The following is a 25,871-nucleotide window of genomic DNA, read 5'->3' as shown; positions in this document are numbered from 1 at the left end:
TTTACTTTGCTTCTGAGTGGGAAAGGGTTAAGTTGAACAGCCTGGATACTAACCTCATAAATAGCACTTTACATCACTCAACTCTGAGAAAATAAGGTACCAAAAGCTTGGAATTGATCTACGCCATTATGGCTACCTATTAGAGAACTAAAAAGACAGGTAGAAACAAGAGTTCTGCAGATCGAGACATATGCCCCCCAAACAGGGCTTTGAACTAGTGACCCCAATGTCAATAGTGTCATCTACTGTCCAAGGTTCATTATTGATCAGAAAGGATTTTCCCACTTATTGTGACAGTGACCATGACCTTTGACCTAGTGACCACAATTTCTATAGGGGTCATCTTCTGTCCAAGGCCAATGCACATGTGAAGTATCAAGCCAATCATTCAATTTGTTCATGTGTTATTATCAGAAACAATTTTCACACTTATTGTGACAGTGACCTTGACCTTTGACCTAGTGATCCCAATTTCAATAGGGGTCATTTACTTTCCAAGGCCAATGCACATGGGAAGAATCAAGCCAATCTGTGGATTCGTTGACAAGTTATTGATCAGAAAGGATTTTCCAACTTATTGTGAAAGTGACCATGACCTTTGACCTAGTGACAACAATTTCTATAGGTGTCATCTACTGTCCAAGGCCAATGTACATGTGAAGTATCAAGCCAATCAGTCAATTTGTTGAAAGGTTATGGTTCGGAAACGAACTGGTTTACCGTCAGACAGACTGGTCTACAAACAGACAGACCGACAGACATCCAGCAACACAATATACCCCTTCTTCTTTGGAGAGGGGCATAGAAAAATCAATACTTACAATTTAAAGATTTTATGGTTCATTTCTCTTTTCTCTGATTCCAGTTGCTTCATTTTGCTTCTCCAAACCTGTAAATTAAGGAAGAATTTAATGTCTGATACCTACATCAGAACCTGAAACATAAAACACTTCAATATTTGTTTGAAAAGTATTCAAAGTAAAACAATGGAAGAACTCAGACAGCAAACAGTAAAAGGGAGCAGTTATAGTTGGGCAGTGTTCTGTGAAAAGGGTGTTTAATGCAGTCTGCACAGGCTTATCAGAGACGAAACTTTCTGCTTTTGAGATATTTTTTTTTTCAAGAAAGTCTCTTCTTAGCAAAATTCTAATTTAGATAGAAAATGTCATCCCCGCAGTCCGCGCAGGCTTACCTGGGACGACACTTTACGCACATGCATTAAACCCCCTTTTCACAGAGCACGGCTCATATGAATAGAAGAAGAATTTAAGAGTAAGAACTGAATGTAAGGATTCATCTGAAAGGAGGAAATACTAAACATAGGAACTTCTCTGAAAGAAATTCAAGTGAACATAGGTGAAAATAGAAACTAGAATTGAAGAGAACAGAACTAAACAAAGGAGCTTATCTGAAAGAAGGAAGAATTGAACATACAAACACACATGAAAGGAGGGAGAACAAAATGAAGGAACACGTCTAAAAGGAGTAAGAATTGATTATAGGACCTTGTTCTAAATGAGAAAGAAATGAAAATGTGAACTTGTCTAAAAGGAGGAAGAATTAAACTTGTCTAAAAGGAGGAAAAATTGAACTTGTCTAAAAGGAGGAAGAATTGAACTTGTCTAAAAGTTGGAAGAATTGTACTTGTCTACAAGGAGGAAGAATTAAACTTGTCTAAAAGGAGGAAGAATTGAACTTGTCTACAAGGAGGAAGAATTGAACTTGTCTAACAGGAGGAAGAATTGAACTTGTCTAAAAGGAGGAAGAATTGAACTTGTCTAAAAGGAGGAAGAATTGAACTTGTCTACAAGGAGGAAAAATTGAACTAGTCTAAAAGGAGGAAGAATTGAACTTGTCTACAAGGAGGAAGAATTAAACTTGTCTACAAGGAGGAAGAATTGAACTTGTCTACAAGGAGGAAGAATTGAACTTGTCTGCAAGGAGGAAGAATTGAACTTGTCTACAAGGAGGAAGAATTGAACTTGTCTGCAAGGAGGAAGAATGGAAATCAGGAAATCATTAGGAATATGAGCTGAAATGTGAAGCAATACATGTATTGCAACATCTGGCTTATGAACTCACACTAAATAGGATGATTCACTTGAAGTAATTAACATGAGTTTTATAGAAAGTCAAAGATTCAAAAGGAAAAAAAAAAGTAAATAAAAGGCTGAACCATTAAACATGTTTTTATACGGAATATGGAAAGATACCTTCATGCTGGAGTTAAATCGCCCATCCATATTTGCCAGGTAAAGTTGCATCTCATTGCGAGTGTCAATAGCTAGGTCCTCTTCCTCTTCTAATACCTTCTCAACACGCTCTGTAGACATAGAAACAGAGAACAGATTGGCACTACTAGCACCAAAATCTACCCCACCCACTCCCCCTAACAAGTAAAGGGACTAAATATTTATCACAATGAATGTCTGTCTACAATAAAAAACTGGTCCAAAAGAGTTACACACTTTTTGATATTCAAACATACATGTATTGTTCCTTATGATGGGAAGGATTAATGCTCCTAGGTAAACACTTAAACACGCACACAATTTTTGCATGCGGATGGTAGGGGTGCAGGCCTTCTGAACAACTGTGACAAGCCCTAGTACGGCATTGTTAACCCTTCACCACTTAGACACGTTTTTTGACAGACTGGTATTCCCTTAGAAAGTTAAATTTAATTCAAGTCTTTTCTTTCTAGATTTAAGTTTTTATGGCTTTATCTCCAACCCTAAGATACTGATGAGCAGCAAACAGCAGAAAAACTGAACAGACTGCGAGTTACTTGCAGACTGTTCTGGTTTTATGCTGTTTGCACATAGCCATTTTCACTTTGCTTCCGATTGGGAAAGGATTACAAAACAAGAAATGTGTTTGTCAGAAACACTATGTCCCCTTCTGTGCCGCTTTGATTTAGTTTTTTTGGCCTTTGACCTTGAAGGATGACTGTGACCTTGACCTTTTACCAATCAAAACGTGCAGCTCCATGAGATACACATGCATGCCAAATATGAAATTGTTATCTTCAATATAGCAAAAGTTATTGCAAAATGTTAAAGTTGGCGCAAACAAACCAACAGACCAACAGACAGACCAACAGACAGGGCAAAATCAATATGTCCCCCACTATAGTGGTGGGGAACATAAAACAAGTACCTAGCTCCACTTGTATTATAACTAGAGCTTTGTCACAGACGTGACAAATATCCCCACATGCCGCATTGACACATAATATTTTGCATGTCGTCTTCACAAAAAACAGCGGACACCATGCTCAATTTTTAAAACGCACTTAGTGACCCCTTGACCTTATTTTTGACCCAGAAAGACCCATGTTCTAACTTGGCCTTAAGATCATCTCCATAAAACTTCTGACCAAGTTTCGTGAAGATCAGATGTAAACTACTTGAATTAGAGAGCGGACACCATGCTGAATGTTAAAAAACGCACTAAGTCACCCCATGACCTAGTTTAAGGCCCGGAATGGCCCATGTTCGAACTTGGCCTAAACATCATTTAGATAAAACTTGTGACCAAGCTTGGTGAGGATTGGATGAAAACTACTTGAATTAAAGAGCAGACAACATGGTGAGGTTTAACACACACTAAGATACCCCGTGACCTAGTTTTTGACCTGGCATGACACATATTCAAAATTGACCTAGATATCATCTAGATATAACTTCTGACCAAGTTTGGTGAAGGTTTGATGAAAACTACTTGAATTAGAGAGCAGACAACATGCTGAATGTTTAAAAGGCACTAAGTGACCCTGTGACCTTGTTTTTGACCCGGCATGACCCATATTCAAACTTGCCCTGGACATTATCAAGATATAACTTCTGACTAATTTTGGTGAAGATTGGATAAAAACTACTTGAATTAGAGAGCGGACAACATGGTGAGGTTTAAAACACACTAAGTGACCTGTGACCTAGTTTTGACTCGGCATGGCCCATGTTCGAACTTGACCTACACATCATCTAGTTACAACTTCTGACCAAGTGTGGTGAAGATCGGATTTAAACTACTTGAAATATAGAGCGGACACCATGCTCAATGGGTAAAACGTACTAAGTGACCCTGTGACCTAGTTTTTGATCATGTTCAAACTTGGCCTTCAGATCATCTAGATAAAACTTCTGACCAAGTTTGGTAAAGATCGGATGAAAACTACTCGAATAAGAGAGAGGACACCATGCTGAATGTTAAACAACGCACTAAGTGACCCCGTGACCTAGTTTTTGACTCGTCAAGGCCCATGTTCGAACTTGGCTTTCAGATCATCTAGATACAACTTCTGAACAAGTTTGGTGAAGATCTGATGAAAACTACTTAAATTAGACAGCAGACAACATGCTGAATGTTTAAAACGCACTAAGTGACCCCGTGACATAGTTTTTGACCCGGCAAGGCCCATGTTCGAACTAAGCCTAGACATCATGTAGATACAACTTCTGACCAAGTTTGGTGAAGATCGGATAAAAACTACTTGAATTAGAGAGCGGACAACATGCTGAATGTTTAAAACGCACAAAGTGACCCCGTGACCTAGTTTTTGACCTGGCAAGGCCCATGTTCGAACTTGGCCTAGAAATTATGTAGATACAACTTCTGACCAAGTTTGGTGAAGATCGGATGAAAACTACTTGAATTAGAGAGCGGACACTTAATACGAACCGACAGACAGACCGACCGACTGACCGACCAACCTACAGACAAGTTCACTCCTATATACCCCCCTAAACTTTGTTTGTGGGGGTATAATAATACGGATAGTTGATATTGAGCTGCAGCCAATTGAAAAAATATGGATAACTTACGCCAATCAAAAAGATAACCTTTATTTCGATAAAGATAACTTAAGTCAAATACTTTTGCTAAATCTTATCCAAAACATTACCAAAACATGCACGGATATCTATTTGTTTATACATTTGCTTACCAAAAAAGGTATCCAAAAACTGAAGATAACCCAGAGTTATCAGCTATTTAGGGGTTATCCAGATTTATACAATTGGCTAAAGGTCTATGAGAAACCAAGCTTAAAGTATTTTGCAACCTGTAAAGATGTGCTTAAAGTATTGTCACAGATTTGCCTGATCAGTCTGAACAGTTTCTGATTTTATCCTATCTTTTGTGAACAGTTTCTAATTTTATCCTATCTTTTGTGAACAGTTTCTGATTTTATCCTATCTTTTGTGAACAGTTTCTGATTTTATCCTATCTTTTGTGAACAGTTTCTGATTTTATCCTATCTTTTGTGAACAGTTTCTGATTTTATCCTATCTTTTGTGAACAGTTTCTGATTTTATCCTATCTTTTGTAAACAGTTTCTGATTTTATCCTATCTTTTGCGAACAGTTTCTCATTTTATCCTATCTTTTGTGAACAGTTTCTGATTTAATCCTATCTTTTGTGAACAGTTTCTGATTTTATCCTATCTTTTGTTTAAAAAAAAAGTATCTTTCAATCAACAAAACAAGTCTAGGTGCTACATATCGTCCTGGGTCAGCCTGCGTGAACTCTGTGACAATACTTGACCCACATGCATTTAATCAAGATTTAATTGCAACTCATCAACTTACCATGGGTATTATGACAACATACAAAGATTATCAAGATGGATGAGAATCTCAATGGAACAATGTAAATCTCTCCAAGGATGCACTTTGTAAACCTGTGGGTTTATTGTGTTGAGAGAAATTTGTATTTTAGTGGTAGTTACTCCCTGGAAACTTACTGGAGTGTTACAAAACAACAATCTGAAAGGATGGTGTGTATAGAAAGTTTTTCACATTCTCGTAAGTTCCTGTGATGTGAAAAACAAACACATAATACATTAGAAAATGTAATATTATAAGAAAACTGGGCATAATGCATCTGCGTAAAGTGTCGTTCCAGATTAGCCTGTGCAGTCAGCACAGACTAATCAGGGACAACACTTTCCGCCTAAATTGGATTTTTGCTAAGAAGAGACATCATTTAAATGAAAAATGTCATAAAAGCGGAAAGTGTCATCCCTGATTAGCCTGTGCAGACTGCACAGGCTGATCTGGGACGACACTTAGCACACAGGCATTATGTCCAGTTTTCTCAGAACAAGACTCAATAAAAGGGCAAATAACAGCTTCAACTATCATTTGAGCAGAACAACCTGAAAACATACCCTTGTCCACCCAAAAGGCTTGGTGCATATGACATGTTATAAAGGCTTAAAGTTATTATTATTCAACGGGAAATAATTTATTGACAAAGCAACACAGCCTAGCAACTTGACAATAAGAGCACATTCATCCCTTAAGGAAAGCATTTAAATTTTCATCAAATTCACATAATTAGTTCCTTTGATCTCAACCAGAAAACAGAAAATACATTACATTGATATCTCCCGCCACTTCTCCTCATTGATATCTATACACCCATGAAGTTTCATGTTGATGGCTTGTATAGTTCTGAGATATTGCCATCTGTGACAGTGGGACGGATAGATGGACTTACTGACGGACAGACAACGCCAATTCTATATCCCTTCACCTGTGGCGGGGTATAGCAAAAAATCCACTTGAGTATGAAATATTCATCAAATCAATAATTCCCTCAAAAATCTGTGAACTGGAGCTACTTGTGTACACATGCCCATATATGGATGTTGCATATCAAGGTTTATAAAATTAAGATCATTAGGGTCTGAAATCTCCTGCAGAAATACAAACTTACATATTAATAAGCAAAAGGTAATAACTCCCTGAAAAGTCATAAGACTCAAAAGTCTTTACAATGCTTGTGTCAACCCTTCAGGGATACTGCAGATCAAGTTTCATCAAAATTGGATAAAAAACTTCTGAAATCTACAGTAGCAACACAAAGTGTGACAGCTGGACTAACAAAATATTTTCTATCTAAAATTCCAAATAATCAATCCATTAAAAAAACATATTTATCATGTTTAACAACTGAAATCCTGAAAGCATATGAGACTTAACACACCAATCAACGTATCCTTAATTTTGCTGTAACAAGAGCTTACGTCTGGCATCCTGGATAGCTCTGAAGGTAATGTATTGCTCAAAAAGGTTCCGTAACCGTATCTCGGGAATTTCCATGGTTTTCTGTATCATGGCTTTGGCACAGGCGAGGAGATCTCGGGAAATCTTGTTGTCCTCATACGCCCGTGCCAGGATACGAAGGTTCTCTCGCTGGTCCATGATTGTCAGTCTTAGATTCTCTTCATTCACCACTCGTTGCTGTAGAAAACAAGAAAACACACATGTTTATTAAGCAACCAAGAAAACATACTTATCTCTTTAGCAACTCAGAAAACACACATGTTTATTAAGCCACCAAGAAAACAAACTTGATCAAGAGTAAAATTGATTTATCTTGTAATAATTTAAAATATACTAGTATACCTACATTTCATTTTTATTGCATATCTGCATTTTAAAACTTTGACATCATGCAATTGAATCTACTTTGTTCAGGCAAAAAGAAACTTTGTTCAGGCAAAAAGAAGTCTTAAACGCACATGTGTGCATTTAAAAGTGCGTTTTTGACTGCCATTCATGTGCGTAAAATGTGCGTTTTATGTGGGTTAAAACTGCGCTATAAGTGAGTTGAATATGTGCTTTTTAACTCACTTGAGTGCAGTTAAAACTCGCCAAAAAGCTCACATTTTACCAATATGTGTGCTTTTATGTGGGTTTAAACTTCGCTTAAAGTTTGTTTAATGTGCGCTTTTTATCAGTACTGACTTTAAAAAGTTCACATTAAATGCACTTAAAAGCGCAGTTTTTAACCTACATAAAATCACATATTTTACACACATGAAAAGTAGCAAAAAACACACTTATACAAATACACACATAAACTCACTTAAAAGCACAGTTTTTACCCACATAAAAGCGCACATTTTGACACAGTCATAAGCATACTTTTTCGTATCAAGTTAAAAGCGCACTTTAACCCACATAAAGCGCACATTTGACGCAGTTCCTGTTTGTTTTTTGATGTGGTAAAAAACTCACTTGGTAAGAAAAAACACACATAAAACACAGTGCCAATACCGCCACGTTAAACACACGCAAAACATAAATTAAACATACGTTTTGCACACTTTTTCCAGAAGGGTTTAAACATCAATTTGTGTTAAAAGATTGCACTGCCCAAAAAGGGAGCTAATCTGGCCACATTCCCTGGCAACCATATTTTCAACAGACCAGAACCATTTTGGAACGATGTCAGTCGAGAAATCATAAGAATAAATTTTCTGTGTCAGTTTCATGATGATTGAACTATCATCTGCTTTCAACTGTGCTCACAAGGTTAAACTATAGACATATAAGGAAAACTGCCCACCTCAATAAAAGGATTATCATAGTTTCCTCCAGGACATCAGTGAATGAGTATTTGGCAATTTATAAGAAATTGGGTTCACAAGATTAATGTTGATGACAAATGACAGACAAAAGGTTCTCACAAAAACAAATTATGATCCGCGAGAAAAACAAACAAACTTAAAAACCGCATGGTAAAAGATGTTCTAAAGATTATTCTACAAACCAAGAAACACACTCAAAACACACTTGTAGCTTTACCAACTAAATAAACATCTTTAAAACACACCAGTTGTTACAGTAACCAAGAAACAAGCACAAAACACAAACATCGCCTTGGCAACAAAGAAAACCAGTTAACACACTATCACTGCTACAGCAACAAGGGCTGTTTGAAAAACATGCATGCCCCCCATATGGGCTCTCAGTTGTAGCGACAGCCATTTTGCAAATATGTTTTTTGTCACTGTGACCTTGACCTTTGACCTAGTGACCTGAAAATCAATAGGGGTCATCTGCAAGTCATGATCAAACTACCTATCAAGTTTCATGATCCTAGGCATAAGCGTTCTTGAGTTATCATCCGGAAACCATTTTACTATTTCAGGTCACCATGACCTTGACCTTTGACCTTGTGACCTGAAAATCAATAGGGGTCATCTGCGAGTCATGATCAATCTACCTATCAAGTTTCATGATCCTAGGCATAAGCGTTCTTGAGTTATCATCCGGAAACCATTTTAATATTTCGGGTCACCGTGACCTTGACCTTTGACCTAGTGACCTCAAAATCAATAGGGGTCATCTGCGAGTCATGGTAAATCTACCTATCAAGTTTCATGATCCTAGGCATAAGCGTTCTTGAGTTATCATCCGGAAACCATTTTAATATTTCGGGTCACCATGACCTTGACCTTTGACCTAGTGACCTGAAAATCAATAGGGGTAATCTGCGAGTCATGATCAATCTACCTATCAAGTTTCATGATCCTAGGCATAAGCGTTCTTGAATTATCATCCGGAAACCATTTTACTATTTCGGGTCACAGTGACCTTGACCTTTGACCTAGTGACCTCAAAATCAATAGGGGTCATCTGCGAGTCATGATCAATGTACCTATGAAGTTTCATGATCCTAGGCCTAAGCGTTCTTGAGTTATCATCCGGAAACCACCTGGTGGACGGACCGACCGACAGACCGACATGTGCAAAGCAATATACCCCCTCTTCTTCGAAGGGAGGCATAACAAAGAAAACACTAAAAACACTTGTTATAGTAACGAAAAAGGGATATTGTCAGTATGAAAATCAGGAAAACACACTAAATCGAAGAGCAATAAGATACTGACATATATCCAACCTGTTTTATTTGCATCTTCATCTGTGAGATGACCAAAGTTTCCCTTTCATCCAGTTTTTTCTGCATGGTCTGCTGGAAGTCACTCTGCCTACAAACATGATAGGCTAAATAGTAAGTTTGTTTTTTTTCAGTTTGCGCATGAAATGCCATCTTAATATTTGACAATTTATTTAGAAAATCCAAAAAGGAACGAAAAAGTTATGAGCCGGATATGAATTGCCATACACATAAATACATACATCAACACGCACACACACACAGACATACATACCACTATATGCCCTGTCGCCATTATCATGACAGGTTGGGGTAGCCCCCCCCCCTTCAGGTTTGTTTGCTACTCATCAGTAACTATAGGTTGGAATGAAGCCTTTAAAACTTGAATCTTGTAAGAAAAGCCTTTATGAAATTTAACTTTCGGAGGGTCTACAAATGCGTGAAAATAGGTATCTAAGTGGTATAGAGTTAACAGGTAGGAAGAAGGGAATAAAAACCCTCATATTGCATTGGATAACCTCAACCTGTATTGGAAACCTTCATACTGTTTTGGATAACCATTTATCCCTTATAAACGCACTTTGACGTGTTTGTAATCCCTTCAAGAAAATCTAATTACATTTAAAATCTTCTTTACTAGAATCAAGTTTTAAACGCTTCATTTTCAACCTTAAGATACTGATGATCAGCAAACAGCATAAAACCTGTACAGACTGCGAGTAACTCGCAGGCTGTTCTGGTTTTATGCTGGTTGCAAAAGCCATTTTCACTTTGCTTCTGAGTGGGAAAGGGCTAACTCACAGTGTCTCCATCTCTCTCTGCATCTTCTGATATATACTCACAGTGTCTCCATCTCTCTCTGCATCTTCTGATATATACTCACAGTGTCTCCATTTCTCGCTGCATCTTCTGATATATACTCACAGTGTCTCCATTTCTCGCTGCATCTTCTGATATATCTTCATCATGTAGCTGTATCTCCCCAGCAGGTCCAGGTAGCGCTTGTCCTGGTATTGTGAATGGAAAATACATGCTATCATATGAGTCCCGTTCTGAGAAAACTGGGCATAATGCATGTGCGTAAAGTGTCGTCACAGATTAGCCTGTGCAATCCGCACAGGGTAATCAGGGACGACACTTTCCCCTACAATGGTATTTTTCATTTAAAGGAAGTCTCTTTTTACAGAAAATCTAGATTAAGCGGAAAGTGTTGTCCCTGATTAGCCTGTGCAGACTGCACAGGCTAATCTGGGACAACATTTTACGCACATGCATTATGTCCCATTTTCTCAGAACAAGACACATATAAGCTACTCAATATATCAATGGGTTTTATTTAGGGATGTCAACGAATATCCGAATACATGATATTCGGTCCCGCACCGAATATTCGAATAGTATTTTCCGAATCAAATATTCGGAAAAAAAATAATAATAAAAAATCGTGTAATTTCAAAGACTTTGTATTCGTGAAATTTGCTTCAAACATTGTTAAAAAAGTCGTTCCTCATCTCATAGTGTTTATGTCGGTAGTTGCAATAATGCGTCGCTATGGTGATGACAGTACACATGTCATAAAACCCGCTAATTGCCTACCTTTAGGAAACTTTATTTGACCAAAGACAGTGACTTTGTGTCAAAATTATGATAGGTGCAAATCGCATCGGCAATTTAAACACCGACCCGCACTTGATCTAATGACTCGAATTACATTTAATATGATCAAAGATTAAATGAGTAAAGGAAAAGCCGACTTGGTTTAAAAAACAAATAAGAACTTATGCAAAAGATTTTTGATTGACGTAAATCGCGTTCTCCAATGTAAATGTTTTTTTGTTGCTCTAATTAAATTGAGTAAATGCGTATCGTTTGGTTACAATCAAGTTGTCCAATCAAAAAAAGCTTTTTGAAAATAATTTACTCAACCTCTAATGAGTATTTGCGTATAGTAAGGTCCAAACTTTAATTAATTACTGTACTCAATATTCAATCAGGTACTTTACTTAAAGAAATGTTTTTGGTATTTTGTCCAATTTGTACAATATTAAAAGTTTAAAAACAATTTTTATCATTCAATTTTAACAATTACATCTAGCTATAAACGGTCTCAATATCAAAATAAACAAATGTCACCCAAAATTATCAAATGTATATGAACGTTTTGAAATTATTGGCGTCTATTAACACTGAAAGCTAGACGTGGCTGTTACCGCTCAATTCCCGCAAGAATGGACCCACCTTCCTTCCAATTCGCCGATTCCCCTACCCATCTCCCTTTCAATGAAGAAAAAGTCTAATTCCTTTGTTCAATCAAGCTTTTAAACAAATATTCACGAATATTCGATCAACATCTGATAAAAAATAATCATCAAAATCAACTTTGAATTAGCATCTGCAATGCTGTGTCATTATTTAGTCACTTCCGGTGAACTTTCGGTAAAAACAAAAGTACAATTCATAGAGAAATGATACGGTAAACAAAGTTGATTTTGTTGATTTTTTCCAACAGATGTTGACTGAATATCCGAATATTCGTTCGGAAGGATGACGGAATATTCGAATACCAAAATCAGTATTCGTTGCCATCCCTAGTGTTATTGCAAATGCAGCTGGTGTAGCTACAGACAAGCCTGAGAATATGAAATCTGGTCATAGCGATTGTTTTTGGCTAAGTGGGTAAAGTACCAGCCTAATCGGCTAAAATTTGGGAAAAAAAAACTGAAATTGGGAAAATTTGTGTTTTTAAGTCTTCAGATTGGGAAATTGGTGTTATTTATTTGTTGCTAACAAATACTTTATAATTGATAACTAAGTGTTGTCAAGTTGTTAATATCATTTTAACTAAATTTCAAGCTATATAGAAAATTAACTATTTGTTGCATTTAATTAACCACCCTCCCACCACCCCCATTTATTTTTTTGAAACCTTTAATTGGGATTTTTTCTTACAGCAATTGGGATATTGTATGTTTTTTTGTGATGTTGGAAGCGTATTTTTCTGGTAATTTAATAAGAAGGAACAAAATGGATGGGTGAGGATCTATCCTGTCTGCTTATGACATCAGGAAACCTTCATGACTTTATAACGGACAGGGTAGCACATAGAAAGTCTGTGGTAATGTGCAGATTGCTCCAATTATTGAAGATCATTAAATGTAAAATACTGCCATACATTTGTATCATGCTTTTATCTTATCCTGAAATATTTAAAATGTAAGATGTTTTAAGTTTCTATTGTTAACATCTATTTTGGGTGATGTAGCTTTATACATATGCAGTGGACAAAAATAAAGTGAATAACTTGGAAAGAAAGTCACCCAAAGATCATTGTTCTAAAGTTTTATATAAAACAAGACTTATATTGCCAAGTCCCCTACTGGCAGCTTTTTTAGAGAGATTGTCTTTGTTAAATTTAATTGAAAGAATGTAGTTTACCATGTTAATTAGTTCATGAAAAAATATGAGGAACTTTTTAAGTTATCGCAGGATTCACCACCCAGCAACCAGAATTATTGACATAGGAACAAAATGAAATGACATGCATAATCTCCATATTGCCATCTGTCCTTGTTTCATGAACAAATATGAAGAACTTTTAAAGTTATCACAGGATCCACCTTTTTCAGCAATATTTCTAGTCTATTTGTTGTCATAACAACCAGAATTTTTGACGTAGGAACAAAATGAAATGACATGCATAATAGCTATATTGCCATCTGTTTCAAGTTTCATGAAAAAATATGAAGAACTTAAAGTTTTCGCAGGATCCAGAAAAGTGTGACAGACTGACAGACACACAGAGCCAAACTATAAGTCCCTCCCGGCAGGGGACTAAAAACAACAAAGCAGCTTAGGTGGAGATGTCATCTAAAGAAAAATTTTGACGACTGACAAAGCTAGAAAGCCACACACGAGGGCATTTTTTTCTCACATGAGCTAATCAAATACTATTGAATTTTAACAATACTCTCTCCAGATGATATGTTTGGAGTGTTTTTTTTCTTCTAATAGTCTCAATTTTTGCATGAACATACTTCTAGCTATACTCGTAGGATTCAAGTCAATTTTATGATACTTTTTATCCAGGCAATAAACAACATTATAAAAGTATTAAACAATTCTGATCAAACACCTCCTTTGTAAGACTATAAAAGCCTTGTTCTGGAAAAACCGGGCTTAATTCATGTGCAAAAAGTGTTGCAGATTAGCCTGTGCAGTCTGCACAGGCTGACGCTTTTAGCCTAAACTGGATTTTCATTTAAAAGATACTTCCTCTAATTAGAAAATCGTACAAAAGCAGAAAGTTGTATCCCTGATAAGCCTGTGCTGACTATGCCTGGCTAATCAGGGCCAACTGTTAAAGGGGCCCTGTGCTGACTATGCCTGGCTAATCAGGGCCAACTGTTAAAGGGGCCCTGTGCTGACTATGCCTGGCTAATCAGGGCCAACTGTTAAAGGGGCCCTGTGCTGACTATGCCTGGCTAATCAGGGCCAACTGTTAAAGGGGCCCTGTGCTGACTATGCCTGGCTAATCAGGGCCAACTGTTAAAGGGGCCCTGTGCTGACTATGCCTGGCTAATCAGGGCCAACTGTTAAAGGGGCCCTGTGCTGACTATGCCTGGCTTATCAGGTCCAACAGTTAAAGGGGCCCTGTGCTGACTATGCCTGGCTAATCAGGTCCAACAGTTAAAGGGGCCTTTTCACAGATTTTGGCATATATTAAAGTTTGTCATTAAATGCTTTATATTGATAAATGTAAACATCGGATCTAAACACCTTCAGTAAAAAAAAAAAAAAAAAAAATTAAAGAAAGAAAAAAAGTAAACCTCAAATGGGCTCGAAATCACTGACCCCTGGAATAAAAGTCTATCGCATAGAATTCTCGGACATCCGTGCTCATACAATTATTGATGTATTTTATACTTAAAATAAGCAATCCTTGTAGGGTCACAAAAAATAACGACAACAACAGAACTCTCCAAATTATTCAATCATTCTGCATTGCAACGCTTTATAATTTTCAGGTTTTTCAATCGTCAAAAGATGCATATTATGAATATTTTAGAGCATGGTAAATGTTCAGTATTACTGTTTCCTCACAAATATCATAATAACACTGAAAAGAGAATCTGAAACATTTTTTTTTATTTTGTCAATTTACCAAACCGTGAATCAACCCCTTTAACTTACATGCTACCAGTTTTCCAAAAATGAGTCTCATATATGTAATCTTACTAGGGAAAAGAACTCAATTAGGCTGTAATCTTACTAGGGAAAGGAACTCAATGAGGCTGTAATCTTACGTGGGAAAGGAACTTGATGAGGCTGTAATCTTACGTGGGAAAGGAACTTAATGAGGCTGTTATCTTACATGAGAGGAACTCAGTGAGGCTGTAATCTTAAGTAAGAAAGGAACTCAATGAGGCTGTAATCTTACGTGGGAAAGGAACTTGATGAGGCTGTAATCTAACGTGGGAAAGGAACTTAATGAGGCTGTTATCTTACATGAGAGGAACTCAATGATGCTGTAATCTTAAGTAAGAAAGGAATTCAATGAGGCTGTAATCTTAAGTAAGAAAGGAACTCTATGAGGCTGTAATCTTATAAGGGCAAGGAACTCAATGAGGATTTAATCTTACGTGGGAAAGGAACTCAATGAGGCTGTAATCTTACGTGGGAAAGGAACTCAATGAGGCTGTAATCTTACGTGGGAAAGGAACTCAATGAGGCTGTTATCTTAGAATCTTACATGAGAGAGGAACTCAATGAGGCTGTAATCTTATGTGGGAAAGGAACTCAATGAGGCTGTTATCTTAGAATCTTACATGAGAGAGGAACTCAATGAGGCTGTAATCTTACATGGGAAAGGAACTCAATGAGGCTGTAATCTTACGTGGGAAAGGAACTCAATGAGGCTGTTATCTTAGAATCTTACATGAGAGAGAAACTCAATGAGGCTGTAATCTTACATGGGAAAGGAATTCAATGAGGCTTTAATCTTACATGGGAAGAAACTCAATGTGGCCGTAATCTTACGTGGGAAAGGAACTCAATGAGGCTGTAATCTTACTAGGGAAAGGAACTCAATGAGGCTGTAATCTTACTAGGGAAAGGAACTCAATTAGGCTGTAATCTTATGTGGGAAAGAAACTCAATGAGGCTGTAATCTTACTAGGGAAAGGAACTCAATGAGGCTGTAATCTTATGTGGGAAAGAAACTCAATGAGGCTGTAATCTTAGGTGGGAAAGGAACTCAATGAGGCTGTTATCTAATAATCTTATGTGGGAAAGAAACTCAATGAGGCTTAAATTTAACACGGGAAAGGAACTCTATGAGGCTGTAGTCTTAGATGGGAAAGGAACTCAATGAGGCTGTAATCTTACGTGGGAAAGGAACTTAATGAGGCTGTAATCTTACATGGGAGAGGAGCTCAATGAGGCTGTAATCTTACATGGGAAAGGAACTCAATGAGGCTGTAATCTAACGTGGGAAAGGAACTCTTTGAGTCTGTAATCTTACGTGGAAAAGGAACTCAATGAGGCTGTTATCTTAAGAGTCTTACATGGGAAAGGAACTCAATGAGGCTGTAATCTTACGTGGGAAAGGAACTCAATAAGGCTGTAATCTTAGGTGGGAAAGGAACTCAATGAGGCTGTAATCTCAAGTAAGAAAGGAACTCAATGAGGCTGTAATCTTTCGTGGGAAAGGAACTAAATAAGGCTGTAATCTTACATGGGAAAGGAACTCAATGAGGCTGTAATCTCAAGTAAGAAAGGAACTCAATGAGGCTGTCATCTTTCATGGGAAAGGAACTCAATGATGCTGTAATCTTACATGGGAAAGGAACTCAATAAGGCTGTAATCTTAAGTAAGAAAGGAACTCAATGAGGTTGTAATCTTATAAGGGCAAGGAACTCAATGAGCATGTAATCGTAAGTAAGAAAGGAACTCAATGAGGTTGTAATCTTATAAAGGCAAGGAACTCAATGAGGATTTAATCTTACGTTGGAAAGAAACTCAATGTCGTGCTTGGCTTTCTTCAGCTTGTTCTTGGCCTTTTTCAGCCTCTTTGCAATTCCACCAACATCTTTACGCTTCCCTTTCAACATACGATCCTTTTTCTGCAAAGACAGAGTCATTATGTTACATTAGAAACATACATCCCACATTTATGAGATTTTCCTTTTACTATTATACTTAAAGTTTTATAATTAAAGAGTAAATGCCCCCACACTCTTTTTGCATCTCAAAACTTCACTTATGTCGAACACAAGCTTTTTCATGTTTGACTTTAACTTGTTACTTTTAAATGTGACCTTGCCATTTGAGACAAGGAGACCGGTGTTACATATGACACATCAAATCCTGATGGGTTACATTTAATAAAAAATTCATTAATATACAGCAAAGTTATGGGTGAGGCAGGAATTGTACAGATGTTTTACGGCCAAATATAAATGTTGACTTCTATGCATAACCTTGACCTTTGAGGTAAGAGTGCAACACCCAACATGTATACTCCTGATGGTGCTTATTTGTAGTAATTCAATTAAAAAACAAGACTGCCAAACTGTCACAAGATACGCCCGTTTGAATGTTTTAGACAACTTCATAACTTTACCATGACCCATATTTAAACTTGACCTACATAGCATATAGACACAACTTCTGACCATATTTGGTAAAGATCGGATGAAAACTACTTCAATAAGAGAGGGGTCACCATGCTAAATGCTTGAAATGCACTATGTGACCTCATGACCTAGTTTTTTGACCCCGCATGACCCATATTTGAACTTGACCTAATTATCACTTAGACACAACTTCTGACCAAATTTGGTTTAGATCGGATGAAAACTAATTCAATTAGAGAGCAGACACCATGCTAAATCCTTGAAATGCACTAAGTGACTCCGTGACCTAGTTTTTGACCTGGCATGACCCATATTCAAAATTGACCTATATATTGTCTAGATACAACTTCTGACCAAGTTTGGTGAAGATTGGATGAAACCTACTTCAATTAGAGAGGGGACACCATGTTTAATCCTTGAAATGCTCTAAGTGACTCGTGACCTAGTTTTTTTATCCGGCATTAGCCCATATTCAAACATGACCTAGATTTTGTCTAAATACAACTTCTGACCAAGTTTGGTGAAGATCGGATAAAAACTACTTCAATTAGAGAGCGGACACCAAGCTTAATCCTTGAAATGCACTAAGTGACCCCGTGAACTAGTTTTTGACCCGGCATTACCCATATTTGAACTTGACCTAGATATTGTCTAAATACAACTTCTGACCAAGTTTGGTGAAGATCGGATGAAAACTATTTGAATTAGAGAGTGGACACTGCATAGGACACCGCCGTCCGCCCGGCAAGAGTGAAACTATAATACGTCCTGTTTTTAAAAGGGCCATTTACTGATGAATAACAAAATTGCAGTCAGAAAAAAACTTTGACCTTTGACCTCTCATTGTGACCTTGACCTAAGACATTTAGAGACTGGTATTGCACATGACGCATGACGACACTTTCCGCTTTAATGTTTTTTTTAGTTTCAAGGAAGTCCCTCCTTACCGAAAATCAGGTTTAGACGGAAAGTGTAGTCCCTGATTAGCCTGTGCGGACTGCACAGGCTAATCTGGGACAACACTTTACGCACATGAATTAAGCCCAGTTTTCTCAGAACAAGACACAAAGTGTCAAGCAGACTGCACAGGCTAACCTCTGACATCACTTCACGCACATAAATCCCTGTTATCTTAGAGCCTGGCTCACATAAATACCCATTTGTCCTTGATAAGGCGCTTCACAATGGAAAGTGTCCTACCTGATTAGCCTGTGCAGACTGCCTTTGCTAATCTTGGACAACACTTTATAAAATGAATAATGCGCTGTTTTCTCAATTATATGATACCTGTTCCTCCTTGACGGTGAATTTACACAGATACATAAGCCCCATTTTCTCTGAGCTACCAGCCTGTTATCTCGAAAGTTAATACCTGTTCTTCATGGCCCTGTTATCTCAAAGATTAGATACTGATACTTCAACATTCTGTTATCTCAAATGCTAGATACCTGTATTTCAACGCCCTGTTTTCTCAAAGGTTAGATACCTGTACTTCCTTGATAGTGCGTTCCTGCCTCTCCTTGGTGAGCCGTAGCTGCACTTCCTGTTCCACGAGGCGCTCAACCTGTTGTTTCATGAGCATCTTGAGGGCCAGTAGGGAGTTGGAGAGGATACCCTCTAGATTGTGGAGATCTGTACGTGAACACAATGGCAAAAGTATTGTTTAATAGGTCTCCATAGTGCAGTGAATATTATGTCAGTCAAGATAGGTCTCCATAGTGCAGTGAATATTATGTCAGTCAAGATAGGTCTCCATAGTGCAGTGAATATTATGTCAGTCAAGATAGGTCTCCATAGTGCAGTGAATATTATGTCAGTCAAGATAGGTCTCCATAGTGCAGTGAATATTATGTCAGTCAAGATAGGTCTCCATAGTGCAGTGAATATTATGTCAGTCAAGATAGGTCTCCATAGTGCAGTGAATATTATGTCAGTCAAGATAGGTCTCCATAGTGCAGTGAATATTATGTCAGTCAAGATAGGTCTCCATAGTGCAGTGAATATTATGTCAGTCAAGATAGGTCTCCATAGTGCAGTGAATATTATGTCAGTCAAGATAGGTCTCCATAGTGCAGTGAATATTATGTCAGTCAAGATAGGTCTCCATAGTGCAGTGAATATTATGTCAGTCAAGATAGGTCTCCATAGTGCAGTGAATATTATGTCAGTCAAGATAGGTCTCCATAGTGCAGTGAATATTATGTCAGTCAAGATAGGTCTCCATAGTGCAGTGAATATTATGTCAGTCAAGCAAGCAGGGTGGTCACGGGTTTGATCCACAATGTTGAAGCGTTCTTAAGATCTTTAGAAAAGATCTTTAGAAAAAAATTCAAAATTAGAATTGAGAAAGGGGCAGATAATCAAACCTGCAGTACAGGGTAATAAGCCCAGCCATATGCAGGTAGATCCAGAAAAGACCCAGCACAAATATTGAAACTGCTAGATTAACCCTTTACCACGTGGATATGCTTTATGACCCATTTGTAGTCCCTTACAAAGGTACATTTACTTAAATACCTCTCTTACTAAATTCAAGTTTTAAAGGCTTTATTTCCAACCCTTAGTTACTGATGAGTAACAAACAGCATAAAACCTGAACAAACTGCAAAAGCAATTGTCACTATGCTTCTTATGGGAGAAAGGGTTAAACAGTAAAATGTAATTAACATGTCAAAGATCTGCAGTTTCAATTATTCTTGATCCACATGAGATTAAAGAAAAAATTTAGGTTTTAGTAAAAAATGATAAAAATATTCATTTAGAGAGCCTGAATGACGGATACAACTGCTACAAGAATCAAAGTGTTGTTGCAAGCAGACTGTTGGCAAAACGGAAATAGATAGAGTTGATCACTTACATTCTACTACCACCCCTACAACAGCAACCAACGCATCTTTTGCATCCTGAGAAATCTGAAATGATAATGCTAAATTCAAATTTAGCAAGATTCAGGGAATTTAAAAACACATGTATTAGTGTCTATATGTAATATGATATGCATTAATATCTTTTTCAATTTCTGTATGTACAGTTCCTTTATCCAAATATACAACAACTATTCTACTTTCACAAATTCATCAGTAATTATGTAACCCCCCGTTCACACATAGACGCCGCTTCTACTACGATCAAAGCGTGGCCAAAATAGTGGTCGAACGTGACAAATCGCAGGAGAAACGTAGTGGAGTCTTCATAAGCGCAGTATGATCACGGTAGAGTCTTCATGATCGGAGAGCTCTACGCTCTCGCCACGCTTATTTGAACATGCTCAAAACAAGCGTAGCGGGATCATGGCCAACAAGAAACAAGAAGAAAAAAAGTCGAAGACCATAATTTGCCAAATTGCTTGATTTAGACTCAGATCCACCTCGATCTGCCCCAATCAAAACCTTTTTCAGATCGTGACTTGATCGGGATGATCGTCGTAAAGTCACATTCCACAAATGACTACATGATTAGACGCCTTCTTTGTCTGTCCACGTCCAAATCAATACGCAGTATGTATAATATGAAAATTCAATTATTATTTATACATAATATTGTTTAATAAATTTATATAGAATTTTAATATCCGATAGTATTCATTAAGTTACAAACATTACATAATTATTGAGTATTTAGATTACATTTGCTAATTAATCATAATGAAAGTTAAACGGCGCTGGAACAATTTTCTAACAAGAGATGTGTTTGTCAGAAACACAATGCCCCCTACTGCACTGCTTTGAAGCCATATATTTGACCTTTGACCTTAAAGGATGACCTTGACCTTTCACCACTCAAAATGTGCAGCTCCACGAGATACCCATGCATGCCAAATATGGAGTTGCTATCTTCAATAATGCAAAATTTGACCTTTGACCTTGACCTTGAAGGATGACCTTGACCTTTCACAACTCAAAAATGTGCAGTTCCATGAGATACACATGCATTTTTAATATCTAGTTGCTATCTTCAATATTGCAAAATTTGACCTTTGACCTTGAATGATGACCTTGACCTTTCACTAAAAATGTGCAGCTCCATGAGATACACATGCATGCCAAATATCAAGTTGCTATCTTCAATATTTAAAAAGTTAAAGTTTTCGGACGGACGAAATATTTGACATTTGACCTTGAAGAATGAGCTTGATTTTCACCTTTCACCACTCAAAATGTTCAGCTCCAGGATATATGCATGCCAAATATCAAGTTGCTATGTTCAATAGTGAAAAAGTTATGACCAATGTAAAAAGTTTTCGGACGGACGGACAGACCCCATATATTAGACTTTTGACCTTGACCTTGAATGATGACCTTCACCTTTCACCACTTAAAATGTGCAACTCCATGAGATGCACATGCATGCCATATATCAAGTTGCTATGTTAAATATTGAAAAATGAATGACCATTAAAGTTTTCGGACGGACTGACTGACATACTGACTGACTGACTGATGGACAGTTCAACTGCTATATGCCACCCTACCGGGGGCATAAAAAAATATAAATTAAATGTTTGCAAGTGATCTGTTAGTTGTTCATTGACAAAATATTAACAATAAAGAAAAGGTTTTAAGATTCAAATCATGAACATTTGCTATTACCACAACAGGAATATATTTCAACTGACCCCTTTTCTTCTATATACACTGGGATTGTTATATTTGAATAGCTCATTATTCTACAGAAGTCTTTCATTGCCACAGACAACAAATATCTAACTGCTGCTAGTTGTAATGGCAACCAATAAGTCTTTATCTAGAAAAACCAGGCTTATTGCATGTGTGTTAAATGTTGTCCCAGATTAGCCTGTGCAAATTGCAACTTTCCGCTAAATTGAAATTTTGCTAAGAAGACTTCCTTGAAACAAAGAATTCCATCAAAGTGGAAAGTGTCATCCCTGATCAGCCAGTGCGGACTGAACAGGCTAAGTAGGGGTGACATTTAACACACATGCATTAAGCTCTGTTTTCCCAGATCAAGGCTCAAATAGAAGGCTGACCTTGTCCTTGGTGATGCTTCCAAGTTCGGTCAACGCCTGCGCCTGATCCACAAGGTTCTCTTTCTCGAGACAGGTCTGCATGTGATCTCGGAAGTGCATGATTGCTCGCAGGATACGCATCGTGTCCCGCTGTATGCTGTGTAGTTGATCCTTGTGCTGTTGTTCTATCTTACGGATCCCGGCCTCACCCCTATTGGATATTAAGAACATGGAGCACCCATAATGGATACATAGAACACATAGCAACATTTATGGGTATGTATAACACAGAGCAGTGAGTTGCTGTGAATGCTGTGTAGTTGATCCTTGTGCTGTTGTTCTATCTTACAGATTCCAGCCTCACCCCTATTGGATATTAAGAACATGGAGCAACCATAATAGATACATGGAACACAGAGTAGAAGTTATGGGTATTTATAACACAGAGTATTGAGTTGCTAGTATGCTGTGTAGCTGATCCTTGTGTTGTTCTATCTTACGGATCCCAGCCACATCCCTGAGCATGGAAAAAGTGAGTTTATAGTATGGGTACCGAGAGCACCACCAATGGAATTATCATTTAATTTATACATTTACACTGATACTCACAATTTATTTATTTCAACAACATTTTTGTCTCAAATGTTTCCAATTAAATCATATGATTTCAGATATTGTCCCAAAAAAAATAAACTAGAGCATGGGAGGGTATTTCCGAACACTTAAGCGAGATTCGTACTATGAGTGTATTTCCGGACTATGTATGCATATAAATTTTACCAGAGTTTGGGCTACTTTTTCTTAGGTTTGTTATAATTATGTGCATTACATTTCATGTGTTACGTCAGCTTGAATAAGATCAGTATGTGAGTCTACTTCCTCACATGGAGATCTGGATATACATATCCAAAGTTGTTTTAAATAGATGTGGAAGATAAATATGTCCGATTTTAGACTCTAGACATACTTAAGCAGGTGTATTTCCGAACACTCCAACATGTCAATAATTCCACGTTTATCAATCGCTATCATACAGCAAAGCGTAGTCATATGCATTAACTTGTGTTTAAACCATTTTACAAACCTTAAACAAGCAAAGATCGGTCATCATACCTTATCTAATACAATGAGTCATCTTATCATATCGTGTAATTTTCTTAACAAAAAAACGGTATACTTACTGGATCGATTTTTGTCAGGAAAATACCAGCAAAGTCTTGCCCAAAGTCTTGCCCAAAGTCTTGCCCAATAATGGGGGAATCAAAAGAGGCTTGATTGTTTTAACAAAAGCGCGCGTCTGCAAGTTTCTATTCCGCCATTTTCACATGTTATTACATCATGGAAAAAATGTTCCGCACAGACCCTCCATCCGGAATTACCCTCAACCGCTCTAACACATGTATGTAAAATATCCAATTGTCTAGTTCTCTTTTAGAAAGTGACTTTTGCCTTCTTGTCCTTTCAGCCTTACACTAACAAATTATGCAAGAAATATCTCCAATGTTCTCACCTTGATTTCTCCTTGAGAAAGTGACCTTTAACCTTCTCCAGTTCAGCCTCGAAGTCCTTTTTCATGCCTGCCATGAGAGTCTTGTAATAGTGGCTGTCCTTGGTTGTCCCATCTGGGACTGCCTGCGCCTGAATGGGTACAATCTTTGTAATAGTGGTTGTCCTTGGTTGTCCCATCTGGGACTGCCTGCGCCTGAATGGGTACATTGTTTGCAAGCCTCAATATCTCCTCATTCATTTTGTTTATTCATTGTATTTTAAACAATTTTACATATGCATTACATACTAACATATTCAGGTTTGCATGTCTGAATATCAGGGAATTGTCACAGACAAGTTACACTATAAATAAATTAACATTGAAGTAAATTAATCAATTATTGTTGTTGTTTTAATAAAATTGTTTAAACCCTTTCCCACTCAGAGGAAAACTGAAAATGGCTTTGTGCAAACAGCATAAAACAAGAACAGCCTTTAAAACATGAATTCAGTAAGAAGTCTTTAATTATATGTAACTTTTTAAGGTACTAAAAAGGCGTCAAAATATGTATCTTAGTGGTAAAGGGTTAAAGTTCATGGTAAGATTGATTTTTAATGACACACATTTCTGTATAATAGATCCAAGTCACCATGATCGTGATTTGTGAAACTAAGTAGAGTGCAAATATACAACAACAGCTAGACACTGTAGTGACATAGACGTTCTCTGCATATCACCATGAACGGGATTTGTGAAACTAAGTAGAGTGCAAATATACAACAACAGCTAGACACTGTAGTGACATAGACATTCTCTGCATATTACCATGAACATGATTTGTGAAACTAAGTAGAGTGCAAATATACAACAACAGCTAGACACTGTAGTGACATAGACGTTCTCTGCATATCACCATGAATGTGATTTGTGAAACTAAGTAGAGTGCAAATATACAACAACAGCTAGACACTGTAGTGGCAAAGACGTTCCCTGCATATCACCATGAATGTGATTTGTGAAACTAAGTAGAGTGCAAATATACAACAACAGCTAGACACTGTAGTGGCAAAGACGTTCTCTGCATATAACCATGAACGGGATTTGTGAAACTAAGTAGAGTGCAAATATACAACAACAGCTAGACACTGTAGTGACATAGACATTCTCTGCATATTACCATGAACATGATTTGTGAAACTAAGTAGAGTACAAATATACAACAACAGCTAGACACTGTAGTGACATAGACGTTCTCTGCATATCACCATGATCGTGATTTGTGAAACTAAGTAGAGTGCAAATATACAACAACAGCTAGACACTGTAGTGACATAGACGTTCTCTGCATATCACCATGAACGGGATTTGTGAAACTAAGTAGAGTGCAAATAATCAACAACAGCTAGACACTGTAGTGACATAGACGTTCCCTGCATATCACCATGAACGGGATTTGTGAAACTAAGTAGAGTGCAAAAATACAACAACAGCTAGACACTGTAGTGGCTAAGACGTTCTCTGCATATCACCATGAATGTGATTTGTGAAACTAAGTAGAGTGCAAATATAAAACAACAGCTAGACACTGTAGTGACATAGACGTTCTCTGCATATCACCATGAATGTGATTTGTGAAACTAAGTAGAGTGCAAATATACAACAACAGCTAGACACTGTAGTGACATAGACGTTCTCTGCATATCACCATGAACAGGATTTGTGAAACTAAGTAGAGTGCAAATATACAACAACAGCTAGACACTGTAGTGGCAAAGACGTTCTCTGCATATCACCATGAATGTGATTTGTGAAACTTAGTAGAGTGCAAATATACAACAACAGCTAGACACTGTAGTGGCAAAGCATTCTCTGCATATATAACCTTTAATTACAACAATAATTGTAATGATAATGTTTTGAAAATTCTAAGATGAAAAAGCGGCAAATCTTTGTATTTTTAAAGTAGGACTTTACATTAAATTGCACATGCATAACTTGATAAGGAGCAATCTCAAGTGTTGTATGTTGAAAAGAGAAGGATAACTTCTAAGTAAGACCTTGTGTACTAAGATAAGCAAATAAACA

At 37.3% G+C, this 25,871-nt stretch overlaps 1 protein-coding gene across 1 annotated transcript in view; it reads right to left on the bottom strand.

Annotated features, from left to right (window-relative positions):
• LOC127848365 (paramyosin-like) overlaps positions 1-25,871 on the bottom strand; it is a 59,495-nt gene that overhangs the window by 13,211 nt on the left and 20,413 nt on the right. The window contains exons 14-23 of the mRNA XM_052380787.1: positions 23,808-23,935; positions 22,319-22,508; positions 20,189-20,243; positions 18,818-18,963; positions 16,702-16,818; positions 10,621-10,703; positions 9,700-9,787; positions 7,034-7,250; positions 2,214-2,323; positions 822-889 (exon numbers count right to left, since the gene is read on the bottom strand). Of these exons, the coding sequence (XP_052236747.1) occupies positions 822-889; positions 2,214-2,323; positions 7,034-7,250; positions 9,700-9,787; positions 10,621-10,703; positions 16,702-16,818; positions 18,818-18,963; positions 20,189-20,243; positions 22,319-22,508; positions 23,808-23,935 (1,202 nt within the window). The remainder of the gene's footprint in view (positions 1-821; positions 890-2,213; positions 2,324-7,033; positions 7,251-9,699; positions 9,788-10,620; positions 10,704-16,701; positions 16,819-18,817; positions 18,964-20,188; positions 20,244-22,318; positions 22,509-23,807; positions 23,936-25,871) is intronic.

This window comes from Dreissena polymorpha, chromosome 10, assembly GCF_020536995.1.
Source record: "Dreissena polymorpha isolate Duluth1 chromosome 10, UMN_Dpol_1.0, whole genome shotgun sequence".
NCBI lineage: Eukaryota > Metazoa > Mollusca > Bivalvia > Myida > Dreissenidae > Dreissena > Dreissena polymorpha.
This window is presented reverse-complemented; position numbering and strand designations above follow the sequence as displayed.